Source organism: Lactuca serriola, chromosome 4, assembly GCF_051521515.1.
Source record: "Lactuca serriola cultivar US96UC23 chromosome 4, Lser_US96UC23_V15, whole genome shotgun sequence".
Taxonomy (NCBI): domain Eukaryota; kingdom Viridiplantae; phylum Streptophyta; class Magnoliopsida; order Asterales; family Asteraceae; genus Lactuca; species Lactuca serriola.
The window spans coordinates 234,191,526-234,212,533 of NC_136411.1; the positions used below are offsets into that span (position 1 = coordinate 234,191,526).

Here is a 21,008-nt window from a genome sequence, read left to right on the forward strand (position 1 = left end):
CTAGGGATGAAAGTTTTTATTTGCAAAAAGACAATTTGAAGTTTTTAAAACAAAGAAACGTTTTTTGTCTGATTGCTAAGCGTTTATACACAAATATTGCTCAATTACATTTAAGCTGTGAGATAGGAAAGAAAATTCATAAGATGATTTTACCCTTCCTTGAATTTAAGGAAGATGAAATCATTGCAGAATGTGAGTCAGAAGTATCATCTGAAGAGACATCCGTGTCTTACAAAATAGGACTGGACAAAATAGCAACCCTCATTGACTCTAAGGAACACAAATTTATGCTAAAAGATATTTTAGATGAAAATGATAAGTTAAAAATAAACTCAGACACTATTCACTCGTTTGACATGTCCAATGTCAAATTAACTTCAGAAAATAAATTAAACTTAGATAATGCATCTGAATTTGATGAGGAAAGTGAGATGAGTAAAATCTCAGTAGAAGATGTTGTTGATTGCTCTGCATTTATGAAGAGAGAAACTGAGAATGAGAAACCCCTCATTTCAGAAAATTTGGTTGAATTTGCTCGTATGACAAAAGATAAGCCACAAAAACTCAAGGAAAAAGCCGTGGTTTATCAAAAGGTTCAGACTGTGCCAAATCAAGTTTATGCAGCTAAAGGAGTCACTACAAGACAGACGGCATAATTAAGAGACTTGGTGGAAGAAGACAATGCTGAAGGTTGCAAAGATTACTTCTGGTCTGCCCCCATTGATAACACAGATGAAACTGTAGGTTTGTCTGAGCAAACTTCATGGAGAGTCAAAGGAAGATATGTTGCTAAACCCATAAACAAACCCTCAAGCTTTGACAAACCTAGTACAAGTGGAACTAAGGAGATTCCTGAAGAACCAAAGAAAGAACCGAAAGTACAAGTCATAACCACCGAAACTCAAAGAGAGAAGCCAAAGGCCAGCTTCAATATACACAAATCACAAAAGGAGCTAGCTGAACAGAAACGCTTAAGAAATCAAAGATATGCAAGAATCTGAATGAGCGAAAGAGTTAGTGGCAATCCCAGAATCCCAACTATGTCCCTCCTAAGAAAATATCAACGGACAAAGGAAAGGAAAAACTAAATGAAAATTTCAGACCAAGTTCCTATCATTCCAAGTCTCCAAACAGAAAGTTGAGTTTCGGTTCGACCATCATTCAGAACAGAAAGTCGAGTTTTTGTCCCCAGACTAGTTTCGGTCCCCGGTCTACTTTCGGTCCCCCGATTCTAAACCCAGCTTCGGTTCTAAATCCAGTTTCGGTCCCCAGTCAAGTAAGTCCTAAAGCAAATCATATTCTAGGGAAGACATCAAAGGAAAAGGAAAGATGACATCAAATTCTAGGCTTCAAAATGAGAAATCATCAACTAACCCTAGGAGACAAATACCATCTAACAAACCAAGCAATGCACTAAAATTCAAAGAAGATAAAACTAAAATCAAGGTGTGTACCATTAAAAGGAAAGATCAAACCACTTTAATAAAAAGGACATATTTGGTTGATACTTCTACTGCAATTCCTTTTTCTCTGAAAAACTCACCAGGACCCAAGAGACTTTGGGTTCCTAAATCTATTTGAATTTGCAGGTAATTAGTGACGAGCAGTTCGATGATGAATGGTATACAGACAGTGGATGCTCATGTCACATGATAGGAAGGAAGGAAGAGCTAAGGGAGTTTCGGTCTCTGAAAAATGGTGGGTATGTAAAGTATGGAAATAACTCCTATGGAACAATCAAGGGATATGGAATGATAACAAATGGAGACTTCTCGATTCGAAAACTGGCGTATGTAGAAGGATTATAGCATAACCTCATAAGTGTGTCACAACTAGTCGTAGGAATAGGTCTAAAAGTGTCATTTGATGATGAGGGATCTGAGATAATTGAAAAACAATCCAAAAAGGTCTTGTTGAAATTTGAACGAAAGGGAGAGATGTATCCTTTGAATCTCAAACCAATATGGGGTAAACCAACAATATGCTTGCTATCAAAGGCAAATACATATGAAAGCTGGTTATCGCATCGAAGATTATCGCACCTGAACTTCAAATACATTAATAGATTGGTGCTTGGTGATCATGTACGAGGACTCCCTCTTCTCAAGTTCGATAAAGAACATCTGTGTGCAGCCTGTGAAATGGGCAAACAAAGCAGAAAGAGCCATCCCACAAGGATCAATAGAAAGATTATTGAAGCTCTTGAACTATTGCACATTAACTTGTGTTGACCTTCGGCTATCGAAAGCATCGGTAGTAGTAAGTACATACTTATCATTGTAGATGACTTTTCTCGTTTCACCTGGGTTTTCTTTCTTAAACAGAAATCAGAAGCAACTCCAAAATTGAAGAAATTTATTAAGCAGGTAGAAGTTCAACTGAGAAAGACTGTGAGAAATGTCAGGAGCGACAATGAGCTGGAGTTCAAGAAAAAGAATTTGAGGAATTTCTGGCTGATAAGGGAATTACTCATAACTTTTCGGCCCCGTATACACCACAATAGAATGGAATTGTTGAAAGGAGAAACCGTTCTTTATGTGAGGCCGCCAGAACCATGCTTAGTTTCGCTTATCTTCCTTTATACTTCTGGGTTGATGCTGTTGCCACTACATGTTACACTCAAAACCGATCCTTTCTTAACAAACGATTCTCAGTCACTCCTTATGAGATTTTAAATAATCGAAAGCCCAATGTCAAATTTTTCCATGTGTTCGGTTCAAGACGTTTCATCCTAAACTCCAAGGAAAACCGAAACAAGTTTGACGTTAAAGCTGATGAGGGCTTATTTCTTGGTTATTCACTCTCCTCAAAAGCTTACAGGGTTTTGAATAAATGATCTAAACGGATTGAAGAAAGTTCAAAGAAGCGAAAGTCACTTAGGGGAAATTTTTCCTACATTAGGACAAGTTTCGGTTGCAATATCTAACTTGTTCGAGGAGTACATTCGGTTATTCGATGAACCGGAGAAAGCAGCACACTCAGAGGCGAAAGTAGCAGATAACAAAATTGATATTCTCCAAAAGATCATTGATGATGCTGAAAAGGAAATGGAAAGTGAAATACCCAAACATACAAGTGTTCAATCCTCTGTTGACTCACAAATCAACGAACCAATGTTCAAGGGGGAGAGTTTGTCTGCACCAAATGCAACCAAGGTATATTTCGAGGGGGAGAATTCTACACCATCCCCATCTAATAAAGGTACATTTGAGGGGGAGCATCCAACTCTCTCAGAGGAAGCAAACTTCGTTGTTGCCACGGGTTATGCTTCGCCAGTCGAGGTGGAGAAAGAAAACGCAACTGACAAAGGCGAGAGTTATCAATCAGAACTTGAAGAAGAAGTAAATGCTGAATTGGATCCAGCATATGACCCAAATTATCCCCCATTAGTGAAATGGACCAAGGATCATTCTAAAGAAAAAATTATTGGTGAATCTTATGAGAAAGTTCTTACTCGTTTTCAGTTAAAAGCGAAACAAACTACATTACTCTCTAAAGTTGAGTTCTGCATGTTTAATTTGTTTATCTCCAAAATCGAACCGAAAATAGTGAATGTTGCACTTGATCATTCTGATTGGGTTCAAGCAATGCAAGATGAGCTACATGAGTTTGAACGTAACCAATTTTGGAGGTTAATTCCCACACCAAAGGATGCTTCCGTGGTCGGATTGAAATGGGTCTTTAGAAACAAATTGGAAAAAGAGGGGAATGTCATTCAAAACAAGGATCGGTTGGTAGTAAAAGGATATTGCCAAGAAGAAGGGATAGATTATGAGGAAACCTTCGCTCCTGTAGCAAGGTTGGAATCGGTTAGAATCTTCCTAGCATACGCTGCCCATAAAAATTTTGAAGTTTTCCAAATGGACGTCAAATTTGCTTTCTTGAATGGAGAACTAGAAGAAACAGTGTATGTTGAGCAACCTCCCGGGTTCGTAAACGAGAAATATCCTGATCATTGCTATGTGCTGGATAAAGCGTTTTATGGTTTAAAGCAAGCACCGAGAGCCTAGTATGAAACCCTAACTCGTTTTCTAAAAATGTCAAAATTTAAGCAAGGTTCAGTTGACCCTACCTTCTTCCGAAAGAATGAAGGCAAACATGTAATGACAGTTAAAATTTATGTTGGTGATATCATCATTGGCTCTATGAATCCTAGCTTAACAACTGAATTCAGAAAGTTGATGGAGACTAAATTTGAAATGAGCGCAAAGGGTCCAATTAATTTTTTCCTTGGTTTAAATATTAGATAGGGTCCAGAAGGCATCTTTATCAACCAGGAGGCATACCCAAAGAACCTGTTAACTAAATTTGCCATGACAGGTGACTTAAAGTAAAGGTTCCTATGGCATTTGGAACTAAATTAACACCATCTCTGGAGAAACCTACTATTGACATTATGCTTTATCGACAAATGATTGGGTACCTTATGTATCTAACATCTAGTAGACCAGACATTATGTTTTCTGTTTGCTATTGTGCTAGGTTTCAAGATAATCCAAGAGAACCTCACATGGTAGCTGTAAAGAACATCTTTCGTTATCTAAAGCGAACTTCATCTCTCGGTCTCTGGTATTCTACCAAATCAGGAATCTTTACTCAAGCTTTTTCTGATGCTGATCTTGGAGGGTGTGGTCTTGAACGAAAGAGCACTACAGGTGGATGCCAATTTCTTGATGGAAAACTTGTTAGCTGGCAGTCCAGAAAGCAAACCTGTGTGTCACTCTCAACAGCAGAAGCCGAACACATAGCTGCAGCTTCTTGTACTTCTCAGGTTATATGGATTCAAAGTCAACTAAGTGTTTACGGGCTGAATATGAAGAAGATTCCTCTCTATTGTGACTTAGAAAGTGCAATAAGTATTTGTCACAATCCAGTGCAACATTCCAAAACTAAGCATATTGCACTTAGATATCATTTTATCAAGGATCATGTAGAAGATGGGAACGTGGAAGTATAGTTTGTTCGATCCTCTAATCAACTTGCTGACATTTTTACCAAGGCCTTACCTGAAGCATGTTTTGATAACAATTTACAAGGTCTGGGAATGATGGAAGCAGAATCGGTACCGGATCTTCAAATCTTACATTAAAATTAGACAGGCGAAATGGAGCGACCGCTCGGTCTATTTCGGCTCTATATTTTTCGGGAACTGAAATGAACCGATCGCTCGGTCTATTTCGGCTCTGGAATTCTATGGAACCGAAATGAACCGATCGCTCGGTCTATTTCAGCTCTGGAATTTTCTGGAATCGAAATGCACCGAACGCTCGGTCTATTTCGCTTCACTTATATACGATAAGGTTTCAGTTGTCTCTTTTGTGTTTTCTACTATTTCTTCTCTATTTTCTTTTTCTGTTTTTATCATTTTTCAGAAAATTTCCAAAATCCAAAAATATTTTCTTTTTGTGTTTTTATTATTTTCTGTTGGGTCGTGTTTTGTGTTATGTATTGCGTCTATTGGGCTCGTTAGCTAGTCCATTATGTATCTCCGGTATGGGCCTGTCCATCCGTGAGTTTAGTAGGGTTTAGTTTATATATAGGTGCTTGCATGCTCCTAGAAGGTAACGATAGAATAGAACGATCAGAGAGTTATTATTCAGCAAGTTTATTGTTATCGTTCTTGTAACCCTAGAATCCTCTACAGTGGAAGTTCTTAGTCGAGCTCTGTTGAGGATTGTTTGATCTAATCATTCGACACATCTTGATCTATACTTGTATTATTTACTGTTTTCACTTCATCGCATTACCTGTTAAGAAGATCTAATCGATCATCAAGTTAATTAATAACTTATCATTTGGTATCAGAGCAGGAGGCTGTGTAATTCATACACATCTTTTCTGTGAAAAAGGTTGCGACTAGGGTTATTCCGCATTAAATAATATTTATTGAGCCGTCATCCCATAATTGACGTAACTCAGCATTTATTTGTTTTGCCGTAATCTTATATATTACAAGTCTGATCTTTCAAACAGGTTATACGATCAAGCATGGACGAGTCACAATAAAATCCCATAGACATCTCAAACAGCATTGGATCAACGACGAAGATTCCCATCCTTTACACCCAGGATTACGAAGTCTGGGCACATCACTTTGAAGATTATGTCATTGGATCTGAAGACAATGGATATTTTATTTGGGAAGCAATCGTGTCTGGACCATTCGCTCATTCAGCCACGTCTAAAATCATTAAAACTCAGAAAGAGTATAATGATCTGTTGAAGGACGTAAAAGATATTGCTCAAGACGAAAAGGATAAGTTTCGGTGCAATATTAAAGCATTGAGACTATTCAGATTCGCTCTTCAATCGGATACTTTCAGGCTAGTAAGTTCATGCAGCACTGCCAAAGAAATATGGGATAGGCTGCGAGAGTTATATTCCACAGACGAAGATCTGGAGCATTCCATTCAGACCTAACTTTTATCTGAGTTTGGCGAATTTAAGCAGAATCCCGAGGAAACTGTTACTCAGACATTCGATCGTTTCAATCATCTTCTCAGTAAGATGATTAAACACGATATTGAAAGGAAGTTGATTGAACAAAAAGTTACGTTTTTGAATGGTCTTAGATCTGAGTGGAGAGCGGTTGTGTCCACTGTTAAAGCTCATGAGCAATTCAAATCATATTCATTGGCTAAACTGGTAGGGATTTTGAAATCCCAAGAAAAGATTGTCTTGCAGGAGAAAAATGTGGTTTCAAGCTTGGGTTCCTTGGCCCTTCTATCTAAAAGCAAAAGTGTGGTAGAAGATGAAGATCTTAACTTAGAAGACTATAACCTTACCTCTGAAGATTATGCAATGATGGTGTCAAATCCAAAGAGGTTTCTTAAGAAAAAGTTTCCTACCAATAAGAACAGAAATTGGCAGGGAAGCTATAGTTCTGAAAAAGTGAGGGAGGAACCGAAGGCAAAAGAACCAAAGAAAGAGCCGAAAGCTGAAGGAGATTCAGGTGTGAACTGCTACTACTGTGGAGGAAAGAACCACTATGCCAAAGACTGTGTCCAAAAGAAAATGGCAGAAAAGGATGAAGAAAAAGATGAAGAAGTTGTGTTGATGAAAAAGATGGAAGAGATCAAGAGAAAGAAAACTACTGCTAACCCTTCTATGAATGCTTTAATTGTGCAGGGTTCGGTAGCAGATGATGAGTTCGGGGGTGTGGAGGTCTGGTCAACCGACTTTGAGGATGATGAAGTCAGAAAGCCATCTCATGGAAAGGATTACGTTGCGAAAGGTGAAGGAAGCGGTGGAAAGTGTTTGATGGTGTTGGATGTATCTCAAATGAGGGGATACAACACAGACGGTGGGAATGATGACACGAAGGAGCGAGAGGACTTGTGCTTCATAGCAAAACCTCTCAGCGTGCAGTTTAATGAGCTTGATGAATTAATCAAGAAGGCACAATCCATTTTTGTCTCATTCAAAGTCCCACAAAATTCATATGAAAAAGAATTAAAAAATGTAAATTCAAGAATCTCTCATCTAGACAGCAGTTTAACTCAAACACGGGTCACCAATTCTAACCTAACTGACCAAATAAGCAGGGTGTCTTCAAAGAGTGAGGAACGGAGGATGTGGATAGAGTTGAAGGAGTCGGAGTTAATAAAATCCAAAGACGAAAACATTTATTTACAAAGAGACAATTTAAAACTTTTGAAACAAAGAAATGTATTTTGTTTGATTGCTAAGCGTCTTTATTCTAACATCACTCAACTTCATCTTAACTGTGAAATAGGACAGAAAATTCATCGCATGATTTTGCCCTTCCTTGAGTTTAAAGAAGATGAAATTAACGCTGAAGCATATAATTGCGAAAGTGTAGTTTCGTCTGAGGATGTAAATCCGACTTATATGTATGGTTAGACAAAATCGAATCTTTCATAAAGTCCAAGGACCATAAGGACATGCTGAAAAATCTTTTGGATGAAAATGATAAACTAAAACTAAGAACCGAAACCATACAAAAGTTTGACTCATTGAATGCCAACTTGAGCTCAGAAAATAAAATTGATGTTGAAAATGCATCTGGCTTAATGAGGATGATGATATGAGTGAAATTTCTGTAGAGGATGAAGTTGACTGTTCTGAGTTTGTCAAGAGCGAACCCGAAAACCACAAAAATCTTATTTCAGAAAATTCTGTGGAGTTTGCTCGTCTGTCCCAACAAAAGTCCCCGATCCTTGAAGAAAAAGTTGTTGTATACCAAAAGGTAAGGACGACTCCAAATCAGGTGTATAAGGTCACAGGAGTAACCGAACATCAGGCAGCCGAACTCACGGCCATTGTAAATGAAGATAATGCTGATGGTTGTGATGAGTTCTTCTGGTCCGCCCCTATCGATAATGCTGACGAAACCGTTGGTCTGTCGGAGCGAACGTCCTGGAAAACCAAAGGCAGATATGTGCCAGAGCCACTAAACAAGCCTGACAACTTCGACGTGCCAAGTACTAGTGGTACAAAAGAAGTTCCTGAAGAAAAAGGAGTTCCTGCAGAAGAAGTCACTCCTTCAAGCGAAACATCATCAGTTCAAAGTGAACCGGGTGACAAGAAGCAAAAGCAAAAAGCCAATATCCATCGACAGCCGAAGCAAGTGAAGGATTAGAAGCAACAAAGGAATCAGAGATACAAGAAAAATCTCTCTGAACGAAAACATTTTTGGCAATCTCAAAACGCCCATTTCTCTTATCATGATAGAAATTCAAAGTAAGAGAAAAGTGCTGTTAGGCAGCAAGAAAGTAATAATAACCGAAAGGAAAGGTTCGGTTCTGAGGATCATAACAACCGAAGGGAAAGGTTCGGTTCAGAGAACACCAGCTACTGAAAGCATAAGTTCGGTTCCAAGAGCAAAAGCGACCAAAGTTTGAGATTCGGTCCCACAAATGACCAAAAACAAAAGTGTCACTCAGGACCTCAAGTCAATAAAACTTCTCAGTCTAACTTCTCTCGTTCTAATTCTTCTAATTCCTCTCAACCTCATTCTAAATCCAATTCTGTTCATACTCAAAATCCAAAATCTTCAACAGATTTGAAAGGAAAATCGAAGGTTTCCTCAGTCAAGACTGATCAAAATCATTCCAAAGTCCAAATGCCTAAACCTGAATCCCAACCGACTGTAACAAATCCCAACAAAATTAAAGTTTTCACCATTAAAAAGAAAGATGAAACAACTTTAATGAAAAGAACATATCTTGTTGACATCTCTCTTACTATTCCTGTTCCTGTGAAAGGCTCACGTGGACCCAAGAAACTTTGGGTTCCTAAATCTGCTTAATTTTTGCAGGTTATCAGTGATGAGCAGTTTGACGAAGAATGGTATATTGACAGTGGCTGCTCACGTCACATGACAGGAAGGAAGGAAGAGCTGAGGGAATTTCGGTCTCTTTCAAACGGGGGAAATGTCAAGTTCGGGAACAACTCATTCGGCACGATAAAAGGTTATGGAATGATAACAAATGGAGATTTCACGATTAGAAATGTTGCATACGTTGAAGGACTACATCACAACCTCATCAGTGTATCTCAGCTCGTTGGAGGTACCGGTCTCAAGGTCTCATTCGACGATGAGGGTTCGAAAATAATAGAGAAGAAAACAAAAAGAGTGATTCTCAAATCGAAGCGCAAAGGCGAAATGTTTCCTCTCAATCTCAAACCTATCAAAGGAAATCTAGTTATCTGCCTTTTGTCCAAAGCACAATCTGACGAAAGCTGGCTGTGGCACCGAAGGCTCTCTCATCTCAACTTCAAGGATATCAACAACCTTGTCACAGGAGGTCATGTTAGAGGTCTTCCGTTGCTCAAGTTCGATCGTGAACGTTTATGTGCTGCGTGTGAAATGGGAAAGCAGAGTCGTCAAAGTCACCCATCGATTGTAAACACTAAAGTTGTTGAACCACTAGAGTTAATTCACATTGACTTGTGTGGTCCATCATCTATCGAAAGCACCGGTGGCAGGAAGTATATTCTTGTCATTGTTGATGACTTTTCACGTTTTACATGGGTGTTCTTTCTGAAGCACAAATCTGAAGCAAATCTCAAGCTAAAGATGTTTATCAAGCAGGTTGAAGTGCAGCTGAGGAAAGTCGTTCGCAACATCAGGAGCGACAATGGGCTGGAGTTCAAAAATAAAGAATTCGAAGACTTCTTGGTAGAAAAAGGAACCAATCACAACTTCTCAGCTCCCTACACCCCTCAACAAAACGGGATTGTCGAAAGACGAAACCGATCTTTGTGTGAGGCGGCCCGAACCATGCTAAGTTTTGCTTCTTTACCTTTATACTTTTGGGCTGAAGCTATTGCTGTAGCATGTTTTACGCAGAACAGGTCCTATCTCAATAAACTCTTTAATCTCACTCCTTATGAGATCATCAACAACAGGAAGCCAAATGTCAAATTCTTCCACGTATTCGGCTCACGGTGTTTCATCTTCAACTCTAAAGAACATCGTAATAAGTTCGACGTCAAAGCCGATGAAGGGATTTTCCTGGGATATTCTCTCACTTCGAAAGCCTATCGAGTATTAAACAAGCGTTCGAGGAAGATAGAAGAAACTTATTATGTGACTTTTGATGATAGCTATGTCAAAAAGCTGAAGGCCTGTGAAGAAAAAGTTGGAGAAATTTTTTCTCAAACAGGCCAAGTCACAGCCTCGATTGCAAATCTGTTTGAGAAGTTTGTTGAGTTATTCGATGAACCAGAGAAGCTACTCTCTCGGAAGCTAGTGCAGCAGACAACAAAGTAGATCATCTGAAGCAACTCATCGAAGATGCTGCCAAGCAAATGAATGAAAGAGGATCAAGTCCAAACGACCCACCACAACACGGTGCTTCAGTTGAGGGGGAGAATCCACCTTCTTCTTCACAGTCGGGCTCACATGTTGAGGGGGAGAACTGTTCTTCAGCTGCTCCCGAAAGCCAATCTGCACCCGAAAGTCCTGTGGTACCCGAAAGCTCAACACCACCCGAAACTCCTGTAGCTCCGGAAAGTCAAGATAAACTTGAAAGCTCATTGGTTGAGGGGGAGAAAGCCGATATGTCTTATGACGATGATAGTCAATCTTAACTAGAAGAGATGGTAAATGCTGAATTGGATCCATCCTATGATCCAAATTACCCTCCTCTTGTCAAATGGACCAGAGATCATCCTGTTTCACAGGTTGTCGGTAATGTCTCTGAAAAGGTCCTGACCCGATCTCAACTAAAGGCAAAGCAAACGTCCTTATTTTCAAAAGTAGAGTTCTGTATGTTTAACTCCTTTGTCTCAAAAGTTGAACCAAAGACAGTTAACACTGCTCTTCATCACTCCGATTGGGTTGAACTATGCAAGACGAACTTAATGAATTCGAAAGAAATAAAGTTTGGCGCCTCATTCCAACTCCTCAAGATGCCTCGGTTGTTGTCTCAAATGGGTCTTTAGAAATAAGATGGACAAGGAAGGCAATGTGATAAGGAACAAAGCTCGACTAGTGGTGAAAGGATACTGCCAAGAGGAAGGAATCGACTATGAGGAAACTTTTGCTCCTGTGGCTAGGTTGGAATCTGTTCGAATATTTCTTGCCTATGCTGCACACAAGAACTTTGAGGTCTACCAAATGGACGTAAAGTGTGCATTTCTAAATGGAGAACTCGAAGAAACGGTGTATGTGGAGCAACCTCCTGGATTCGTCAATGAAAAATATCCCAATCACTGTTATATTCTGGACAAAGCGGTATATGGACTGAAACAGGCACCGAGGGCCTGATATGAAACGCTAACCAAGTTTTTAAAGATGTCCAAATTCAAACAAGGTTCGGTTGACCCAACCTTCTTTCGTAAGAAGGAAGGTGGTTCCCTTATGATTGTTCAAATCTATGTCGATGATATCCTAGCTTAATGGCTGAATTCAGAAAGCTGATGGAGACTAAATTTGAAATGAGCTCAATGGGTCCAATTAACTTTTTTCTTGGTTTAAATATTAGACAGGGACCCGACGACATCTTTATTAACCAGGAAGCTTACACCAAGACTCTCCTTATGAAATTCGGCATGATGGGAGACTCAAAGGTTAAAGTTCCAATGGCGTTCGGCACCAAGCTCACTCCATCCTTGGATAAGCCAGCAGTCGATATTACGCTATATCGCCAAATGATCGGTTCTTCAATGTACCTTACTGCTAGCAGGCCTGATATAATGTTTTCTGTTTGTTACTGTGCTAGATTTCAGGCAAATCCTCGTGAACCTCACATGCTTGCAGTGAAGAACATACTCCGGTATCTCAAGCGAACTACCTCTCTCGGCTTATGGTATCCATCCAACTCAGGTTTCTTCGTTCAAGCCTATTCAGATGCAGACCTTCAAGGTTGTGGACTAGACAGGAAAAGCACCACTGGAGGCTGCCAATTCCTTGACGGGAAGTTGGTTAGTTGGCAATCAAAGAAACAGACCTGTGTATCTCTGTCTACCGCTGAAGCATAATACATCGCAGCTGCCTCCTGTACATCTCAAGTGATTTGGATCCAAAGCCAGCTCCGGGACTATGGACTCAATATGAAAAAGATCCCACTATATTGCGACTCTGAAAGTGCAATTAGGATCTGTCATAACCCAGTGCAACACTCGAAGACCAAGCACATAGCACTGAGGTATCACTTTATTAAGGATCATGTGGAAGATGGGAATGTCGAAATTCACTTTGTTCGAACCACTGATCAATTGGTTGACATCTTCACCAAAGCTCTTCCTGAAGCATCTTTTAACAAAATACTACAAGGGCTAGGTATGATGGAATCGGAGTCAGTACCAAAAATTACATCTCAAGATCAAAAGTAAGAAGCGAAATAGACCGAACATTCGGGTTCAGGTCTTGTGCTCATGTACCGAAATGAACCGAACGCTCGGGTTCGGTTGTATCATCTGATCTTCGCTTATCACTCAAAGGTAATTTCTTTTGGTTGTAGATCTTATGTATAATTTTTACAAATTCATTTATCTTATTGTCAAAGTTATTTTCTTTTTCAAACCTATTTTCTTTGGCAACCGAAATAAACCGAACGCTCGGGTTCGGTTCCAAAGTTTTTCTCAAACGAAATAGACCGAACGCTCGGGTTCGGTTCCAATATTTTTTTTGTATAATTTTTTTATGTCTTATTTTTTATTTTTTAAAAAATTCCAAAAACCAATTTTTTTTAATTCAATTTTTTTATATAAATTCAAAAACTCCAAAACAATTCTTTATTGGCTCTTATTTTTTTTATTTTTTATTTTTTTGTCTACTTGTAGGTAAATCATTTCACTAGCTAAATGTCCCTAGAAGCATGCTGCTGTATGTGTCCAAAGCCTCATTTGATTCTGAATAATAGCCTTAATGACTTGGTACAAACAAACCTTGTCTTCCCAATTAGGCTATCATATTTATTATAATCATGAGCTACCTAACTCTCTTCTCACATGAGATAAGAGTTTTCTGCTTTGTCCTATTTTTTATAGCAGAGGTACTTTGGTTTCTTTATACCATCTACATCATTTTTCTCCATCTCACTCATTTCACAAACGTAACCCTTGAGACTCTCAGACATTACCACTGAGGTTTATGGTTGCACAATTTCTGTGTTCATGATCTTAGCTTTGTGTCACTACGTGCTAAGTGAAACCCAAAATTCAAAATCCATTATGCATTGACGGTGAACAATTAATTTGCTCAAGCTTTCACTAATGAATTGACGAACGTACAACATGAAATCTCTATTTTTTCTGAGTGATTCCTATGAAATTGTTATGTTCAATAACATTTCTTCCCTTGGGATCCAGTTTTATTTTTTTTGAGATTTCACACATATATTAGTTTATCTTGCCAATTAAATTATCTCCAACCTACTTGTTCAACAGACTACATTGGTCTCACAAGTATTTCGTTCGATTTCTGTCTTATATCAAGATTAGAAACTCTGAATCGAAGCGAAAGCTACCCTCATAAGCCTAATTAAAAGAAGCCTTTCAACACCTCTTAATAAGTGTCTGATCGTTATTCAACGGGAAACCACACAAACACTTTAAAGTCTCTCTTGACTTTGAAGGAAGAGAATCATGCCCGGGATCCACTACTTCGTGTCTTTATTGACATCACATCATCCCTCATAAGTGTTGCTTTATTTCTTTTTCTTTTACACACTCAGCATGAAAATCTTTTTGATTTTCCAAAATTTTGGTTTCATTAATTCTAAGGAATTTTAATTGGGTTGGCTGTTATCAAAAGTTGTGGTTAATATTGATCCACGTGGCGATTTTATTTTAAAGATGCCGTTTCATTCTAAAGGGATAAGATGACAAAATGATTTCAAACGGCGGGAATCCAATCGATTTGATTTCAAACGGCGCAACAGGGAACCACGTGCGAATAGGAACCGTTTCATATCCAAACGGCGCCTGATGGGAAGGCGTGTAATTAAAGACTGACACTCTCTCTCATGCGTGATCATCGCCAGCGCCAACTGTCACGCATCAGTCACTTCCGAAAACTATTTGTTTTTCCATAGAAGATTTGGAAAGATTTTTCTCTCTCCTTTACCCTCACTATAAAAGGCAGTGTAAACCACCATTTACCTCTTTACCGTGCCTATATTTCCAGAGAGCCAGAAATCCTTCAACCTTCACTGTTCATCATCTCTTCCACTTTCTTCAAAACAATGGCAGATTCTTCTTCCGTCCACGCAACATCCCACATCTTGCCCATTCACCCATAGCAAAGCTTGATCATCGATTTAAACCCTCATTCGTATGACGCATTCATGGTCCCCATCATCGAATGCCTGAAGTTTTCTCCAATCGCTCCTGCACTTACCAGGGCTGAATCAGTTCCAATGGAGTTCCTGTCACAAATCTTTGCCACCGCTCACTACGACAAGGTCGTCGACAGAATCTTCTTCGATGTATTTCAACACAAGGCTTCGATTTCAAAGCAGCGGTTTTGCTCGTTGTTAGGGTTTGACGCGGATTCTTCCAGGGTCAATCCAGAATCAATCCCCATGGGTCATCTGTTCAACATGTTCTACAACATGGGATACACAGAGGTGCTTACTACGGTGACGAAATTCAAGAAGTCGTGCCTACCTCCACAGTGGAATGGTATGTTCACTGTTTTGTTCAAGGGTTTATCTGAACGAAGTGCCGGGTCTGATGGAGCCAGTCGTTTATTTCTCTCCATCATGTATGGGATCTACAATGGCATCAACATGGACTACGGGTCAGTTCTTTGGCAACAACTAATTCAGAGTCTCTCCTCCATTTCCAGACACTCAGAGATCTCGTATGCTCGGTTCTGGACCATTATCACGAAATGGGTGATGGCCAAGTACCACGTCCCCATTGTCGCTGGTGCTCCAATGTCTTCGATTGGTACCTTCCATACCACGAAGATCATTGTGTCGGATGCTTCTAAGTTTCCCTTCAACGGTTCTATCCCGGAAACCATGTATGGGGATGTTCCTGCTGATAGACGGATCATTCAAACGTATAAGGAGTTCAGACGTTCTGGTCCGAGGGATCTTACTCCGGAGATGCTGAAATCAATTCATGACGCCGACAAGCCTGCTCTAAGAGGCAAGAAGGCTGATAAGGGAAACAGGTGGCCAAGGGGGCAAAAGGCCCGTCTCCAAAGAAGAGGAAACCCACCAGGGCTGCTCAGTCTCCACAGCAGAAGAGGAGAAAAACCCAACCAAGGCGAAAGCTGATTATCGCTTCCTCCTCAAGCGAGTCTGAGGGTGAGAGTTCTGATTCTGAAGGTTCTCAACGTGGTAACACTCCACCACGATCTCCAACACCTGAAGTTCATGTCTCTACTTCTGCTATTTCCTCTCCACCCAAAACCATTCCTATTTCTATTCCCCCATAACTTCCACTACTCAAATACCACCTACTTCTATCCCAATACCATCACCAATTTTCACCGAAGCAACCACAACCACCACTGCAGATGTTAGAACCAACGTATCTGATACGGGGGTTCATATTGACGCACCAAAATCCACCCCAACACCCGAATCCACACCTACACCCGAACAAACAACCCAACCCGAACCTACCCATACTACCAAACCACCAGCTTCACCACCACCATCTTCTCCTGGTCACGCATCAGAGGAAGACGAACCACTCCTTGGCGGGGAAAATATGACTTTTGACTCGGTTTACTATAGCCCGTTTCAAGTGCAAAATGATGACGATGATGACGCTCCTGTCACCAAAAGGCATCTCCAGGAGCTCCATGACAAAATTGACTCACTCATCGCCTCCTCTTCCACTTCTCAGTCATCCCTATCTGAAGCTGCAGTTCAGAAAATTGTTGATGCTTTCTCCAAAGCTCAGCAAGCTTCACTTGATTCAGCCACCACCGCCATAGATGCCTCCACCAAAGCCTGTCAGGCTGCGACCAAAAAAGTCGATAAGTATTTACTGATGCTCTTCCCTGTTAAAGTCTTTACAGGAGAGTGACAACGCCGCCAAGACTACGATGGAACCTATTGTCCACCAGCTGGCAACATCAGTCGCAACTGAGTTGAAGTCCTTTGCTTCTCTTCGTCAAACAATTTCTGACAACAACTCAGCTTTCCGAACAACCATCGAAGAGCGTCTCTCCAAGCTTCAAGAAGATTTGGCTGCCGAGAACACTCTCATGGACGTTCTTGCAAAGAAGACTACCGCTCTGAAGGTCAAGAGCATTCAACTCTCCAACTCTCAACAGGAGATTGAATCTCTTCGATCTGAAAGAGAAGTAATAAAATCATGTGTTTCGGATGTCCACTCTGCTATCTCAAACATCCTAGAAGCACATGATCCAATTCTCAACTACACTGTGAGGTGTGACCTTGCAGAGAAGCTCGCTCCTGCCCTTGCCCTACTCAGCAAAATTGAAGGGCTCCTTGATTTGGTGTCCATTCCGAAACAAGGGGGAGAGAAGGAAACAATGTCTCAACCACCTCCTACTTCAGCAACTCACACAACCGAACCTCCTCCAGTAGGCCAAGCCTCCGGTTCTGGTGTGAAAGACAAAGGCAAAAACATTGCTGAGGAGAGTGAAGATGATGATAAAGAGACAATTGCCGACATTCTCAAGCGGCAAAGTCGAAACAATGAGGCTGACATCAGTGCTCGTGTGGCAAGAGAGGCTGAAGAAGCTGAACGTAAACAGAAGGAAGCCCACGACCTTCTTGAGAGCAGGAAAACTTTGTTTCCTTCCTGGACTCTTGAGAGGCTGATTAAGGAAGCCATCGACACACCAAGTATCTTGTGGCTAGAACCTGTGATCTCTTTAGATCGTTCCAACACTGTCGACTCACAGTTCGACATGCCACTGACCCGAAAGGCTTTTATCTTTCATGCCTTTGACAACGTTGCAGAGTTCCCTCATCCTCATCCACAGGTTGATCGGGGATTAATCAATTTCTATCTGAAGGCTGCTCAACCCCAATATCAGACTTGGAGCGCTCAGAAAATTGTCAACGTTCGGGTCTTGAAGCCGTACAGTGAAGGTAACTTCATCAACGTTCGGTTCAAGGTACTTCGGGGATCTGCCAAAACCAAACATGCTATTTCCCTTGCAGATCTTCCCAACCTTAATCTCCATGATTGGATTATCTTGCACAATATCCTCCTCACCAACGAAGCTGAATACGGTCCGATCATCGACCATTTCAAGAGGATGCTCGTGTGCTACATCATGGAAGTTGCATTGATGGATCGGGAGATTGCGAGCGTATTTAAGAACAAACCTACAATATCTCCTGTTGGCTCTGCCAGTGATCTCAACCTGATGCAGATGGGGAAGATTGACTCGAAGAGGAACTCGGTCATGTTTACCAGGAACGAAGGACAGAAATGTCTTTTCGCCTTGGCAGACAAACATCTACACACCACTGCCTGTTTGGAGCACGTTTTAGGGATCATCCACAGATGCAAGCAGAACACAGCGGACGATGTCAAGTACTTTGATGATATGATTCAATGGTACATTTGGTTCAGACAGACTATTCTTGCTCTTATCACACGTCTGTTTGATACTGTCAAGAAGGCTCCCGCTGCTGGCCCAAGCAAGAAGAAGAAGTAGTCTCGCTCCAATTTGACGCAAAGGGGGAGATTGTTGGGTCGTGTTTTGTGTTATGTATTGCTTCTATTGGGCTCGTTAGCTAGTCCATTATGTATCTCCGGTATGGGCCTGTCCATCCCTGAGTTTAATAGGGTTTAGTTTATATATAGGTGCTTGCATGCTCCTAGAAGGTAACGATAGAATAGAACGATCAGAGAGTTATTATTCAGCAAGTTTATTGTTATCGTTCTTGTAACCCTAGAATCCTCTACAGTGGAAGTTCTTAGTTGAGCTCTACTGAGGATTGTTTGATCTAATCATTCGACACATCTTGATCTATACTTGTGTTATTTACTGTTTTTACTGCATCGCATTACTTGTTAAGAAGATCTAATCGATCATCAAGTTAATTAATAACTTATCATTTTCAGAAAACTCATATCATCAAAAATATTTTTCGTTTTGTTTGTTTGTTTTATTTGTGTGGTGTGTTTGTTTGTTCTTACTTTAACTAGGTCACAAGAGTACCAGTACAACAAAATTTGGAGCTGAGGCAGGTACAATTATTTCCAGAAGAACTAGTTATGGGTCCCTAGAAGCATGCTGCTACATGTTGACTAAAGCCTCTACGACTTAGAGCAGTCCTTAATGATTCGATCGATACCTATCGTTTCTTCCCAATCAGGCTGTTCACATCAACTCGGTCTAGAGCTACCTTACTATTCTCATATGAGTTAAGAGTTTATCTGCTTAAGTCATGTTTTTATAGCAGAAGGTACTTTCATTCCTTTAGCCACCTCCCTTAGATTCTCCATCTACTTTCGGCTCATCAATGTAACCCTTGAGACTCTCGGTTCTTACCACTTAGGTTTATGGTTGCACAATGTCTGTGTTTATGATCTTAGATATGTATACCACGTGCTGAGTGAAACCCAAAAATCAACACCAATAATGAATTGACGGTGACTTATTATACTCAAGATCTTACTTGTTACCAATTGAAATCTTATTTTGTATTTTTGCGTGATCTTTTATGCATTTGTATAAAACCAAGGCTTTTGCTACCCATAAAGATCCAGTTTATTTTTTTTAAGATTTCTATATCTTCTTTAGTCAGCATAAATATAACCTACCTACTTGTTCAATAGATGACAACAGTCTCACAAGTACTTTTACCAACAATTGATCTTATGTTAAGTATTGATTTTCGGTTGAAGATAAGCTACCCTTAGCCTACTCATCAAAAGAAGCCTTTCAATGATTCTCAACAAACACTTGATCGTATTTATTAGGGAACCACACAAGCACTTCAAGTCTACTTTGACTTTGAAGGAAGTAATTCTTGCCCGGAATCCCTTGCTTTATGTTTGCTAATAAGACAAATCTCACATACCATACAACTTTATTTCTTTATCATTTGTCACTTTGTTGCAAAAAAATTCTATTTTCCAAAACTCTATTTGCTGTTGGTTCATGTTTTGATTAAACAGGGGCAATCGTGTTTCTTGACATCACACTGAAGTTGAAATGACGATTGACGATAAGAATTTGGCGCATGAATTTGAACGGTCCCTATCCGCATGCGTGCTGATGTATTTCTAGGAGCACCCAACCTGTCACATAAAACTTTTTCATGCGACGTTTTAGTGATCACATCATTATCATCTTGATTTTTCTCTCTCCTAGCAACAGTATATAAAGGTTTTCGACGATTCTTTGTCTTTTACCAGCAACAAAGTTTCTCAACTATAAGCGGCGGTTTACACTAATCATCTTCCTTCTTTGATCAACAATGGCGACTTCTTCATCTGCACAAGATCAGACTGTTTCTTCGGCATTTCTTTCCATTAAGCCAAATCAAAACATGATCATTGAACTAAATCCGTTCCTGTATGATTCCTATATGTTACAAGTTGTTGAGTGTTTGAAGTATTCTCCGTTGGTTTATGCTCTAACCCAATATGAAGCTGTTCCGATGTCTCTCTTGACCCAAGTTTACTCTTCTGCAACCTACCACAAGAACAAAGAACACATCTACTTTCAAATCCACTCCAAACGGCCTCTATTTCTAAAGGGAGGTTTTGTTCTTTACTGCATCTCGCTGTGGATTCCTCCATTATCTCACCCGATTTCATCACAACTGCACAGCTATTGATGATGCTTTATGAAATGGGATATACAGATGTGCTGACCACCATTACAAATGTCAAGATGTCATGTCTACCATCTCAATGGAATGGGTTTCTTACTCTTTTGATCAGAAGCTTGACAGAACGGAGTGCTGGATCTGATGGAACTAGCAAAGGATTTCTGACCATTCTCTATGGTCTTTACAACGGTTTAAACCTTGATTATGGGTCCATAATCTGGTCTCAGGTTGTGCAGAGCCTCAATACTTCCACTCGTCATTTCGAAATTTCCTGTGGTAGGTTCTGGACGATTATCACGAGGAGGGCTATCGATACTCTGGAAATTCTAGTGATGAAGGATGCCCTATTTGCGTCCGTTTCCACGTTACATACAAAGAAGATCATTCTTTCTGATCCCACAAAGTTTCTACATTATGGTTCTATTCCGGAATCCATGTATCGATGTGTCACAACAGAAAGTAAAGTGATGGCTGATTATCAAAAACTTGCTCCAATGGAGCCAAGAGTTCTATCTCCGAAGCAACAGGCTGCGCTAGATGCAGTTGACAAGCCAAGCAATTGAGGAAAAAGGGTATCTGTAAAGAAGGAGACAGTTGAGACAGATAAATCTAAGCCTTCAAAATCGAAGAAGCGAAAGTCGGAGAAAGAGGCTTCTTCTAATCCGAAGAAGATAAAAAGGATTGCCAGAAAATCCAAGAGTCCGATTCCTCCAAGCTCAGATAAAGACGATGATGAAGAAGAAGAATCTCTTCAGGAATCTCCAATAGGTAATACTCCACTGAGATCTCCTTCTCATAAACCTCCAA

The 21,008-nt window shown here is 40.2% G+C and overlaps 1 protein-coding gene across 1 annotated transcript; it reads left to right on the plus strand.

Annotated features, from left to right (window-relative positions):
- Window positions 1-2,082: 2,082 nt before the first annotated feature.
- LOC145099243 (uncharacterized) lies at window positions 2,083-13,258 on the plus strand. Its single transcript, XM_079036834.1, has 4 exons — window positions 2,083-2,253; window positions 2,325-2,537; window positions 2,853-3,730; window positions 13,255-13,258. Exons 1-4 carry the CDS (start codon window positions 2,083-2,085, stop codon window positions 13,256-13,258), a joined length of 1,266 nt encoding a protein of 421 aa, XP_078892960.1.
- The last annotated feature ends 7,750 nt before the right edge of the window (window positions 13,259-21,008 follow it).

Excerpts from the sequence above, each read along its gene's own strand:
- LOC145099243 (XM_079036834.1), top strand. The coding sequence starts at position 2,083 with ATGTACGAGGACTCCCTCTTCTCAAGTTCGATAAAGAACATCTGTGTG. Across the intron at positions 2,254-2,324 it reads TTCGGCTATCGAAAGCATCG|AAATCAGAAGCAACTCCAAA; the intron begins GTAGTAGTAAGT and ends TTTCTTAAACAG. Across the intron at positions 2,538-2,852 it reads AAGGAGAAACCGTTCTTTAT|AAAGTTCAAAGAAGCGAAAG; the intron begins GTGAGGCCGCCA and ends AACGGATTGAAG.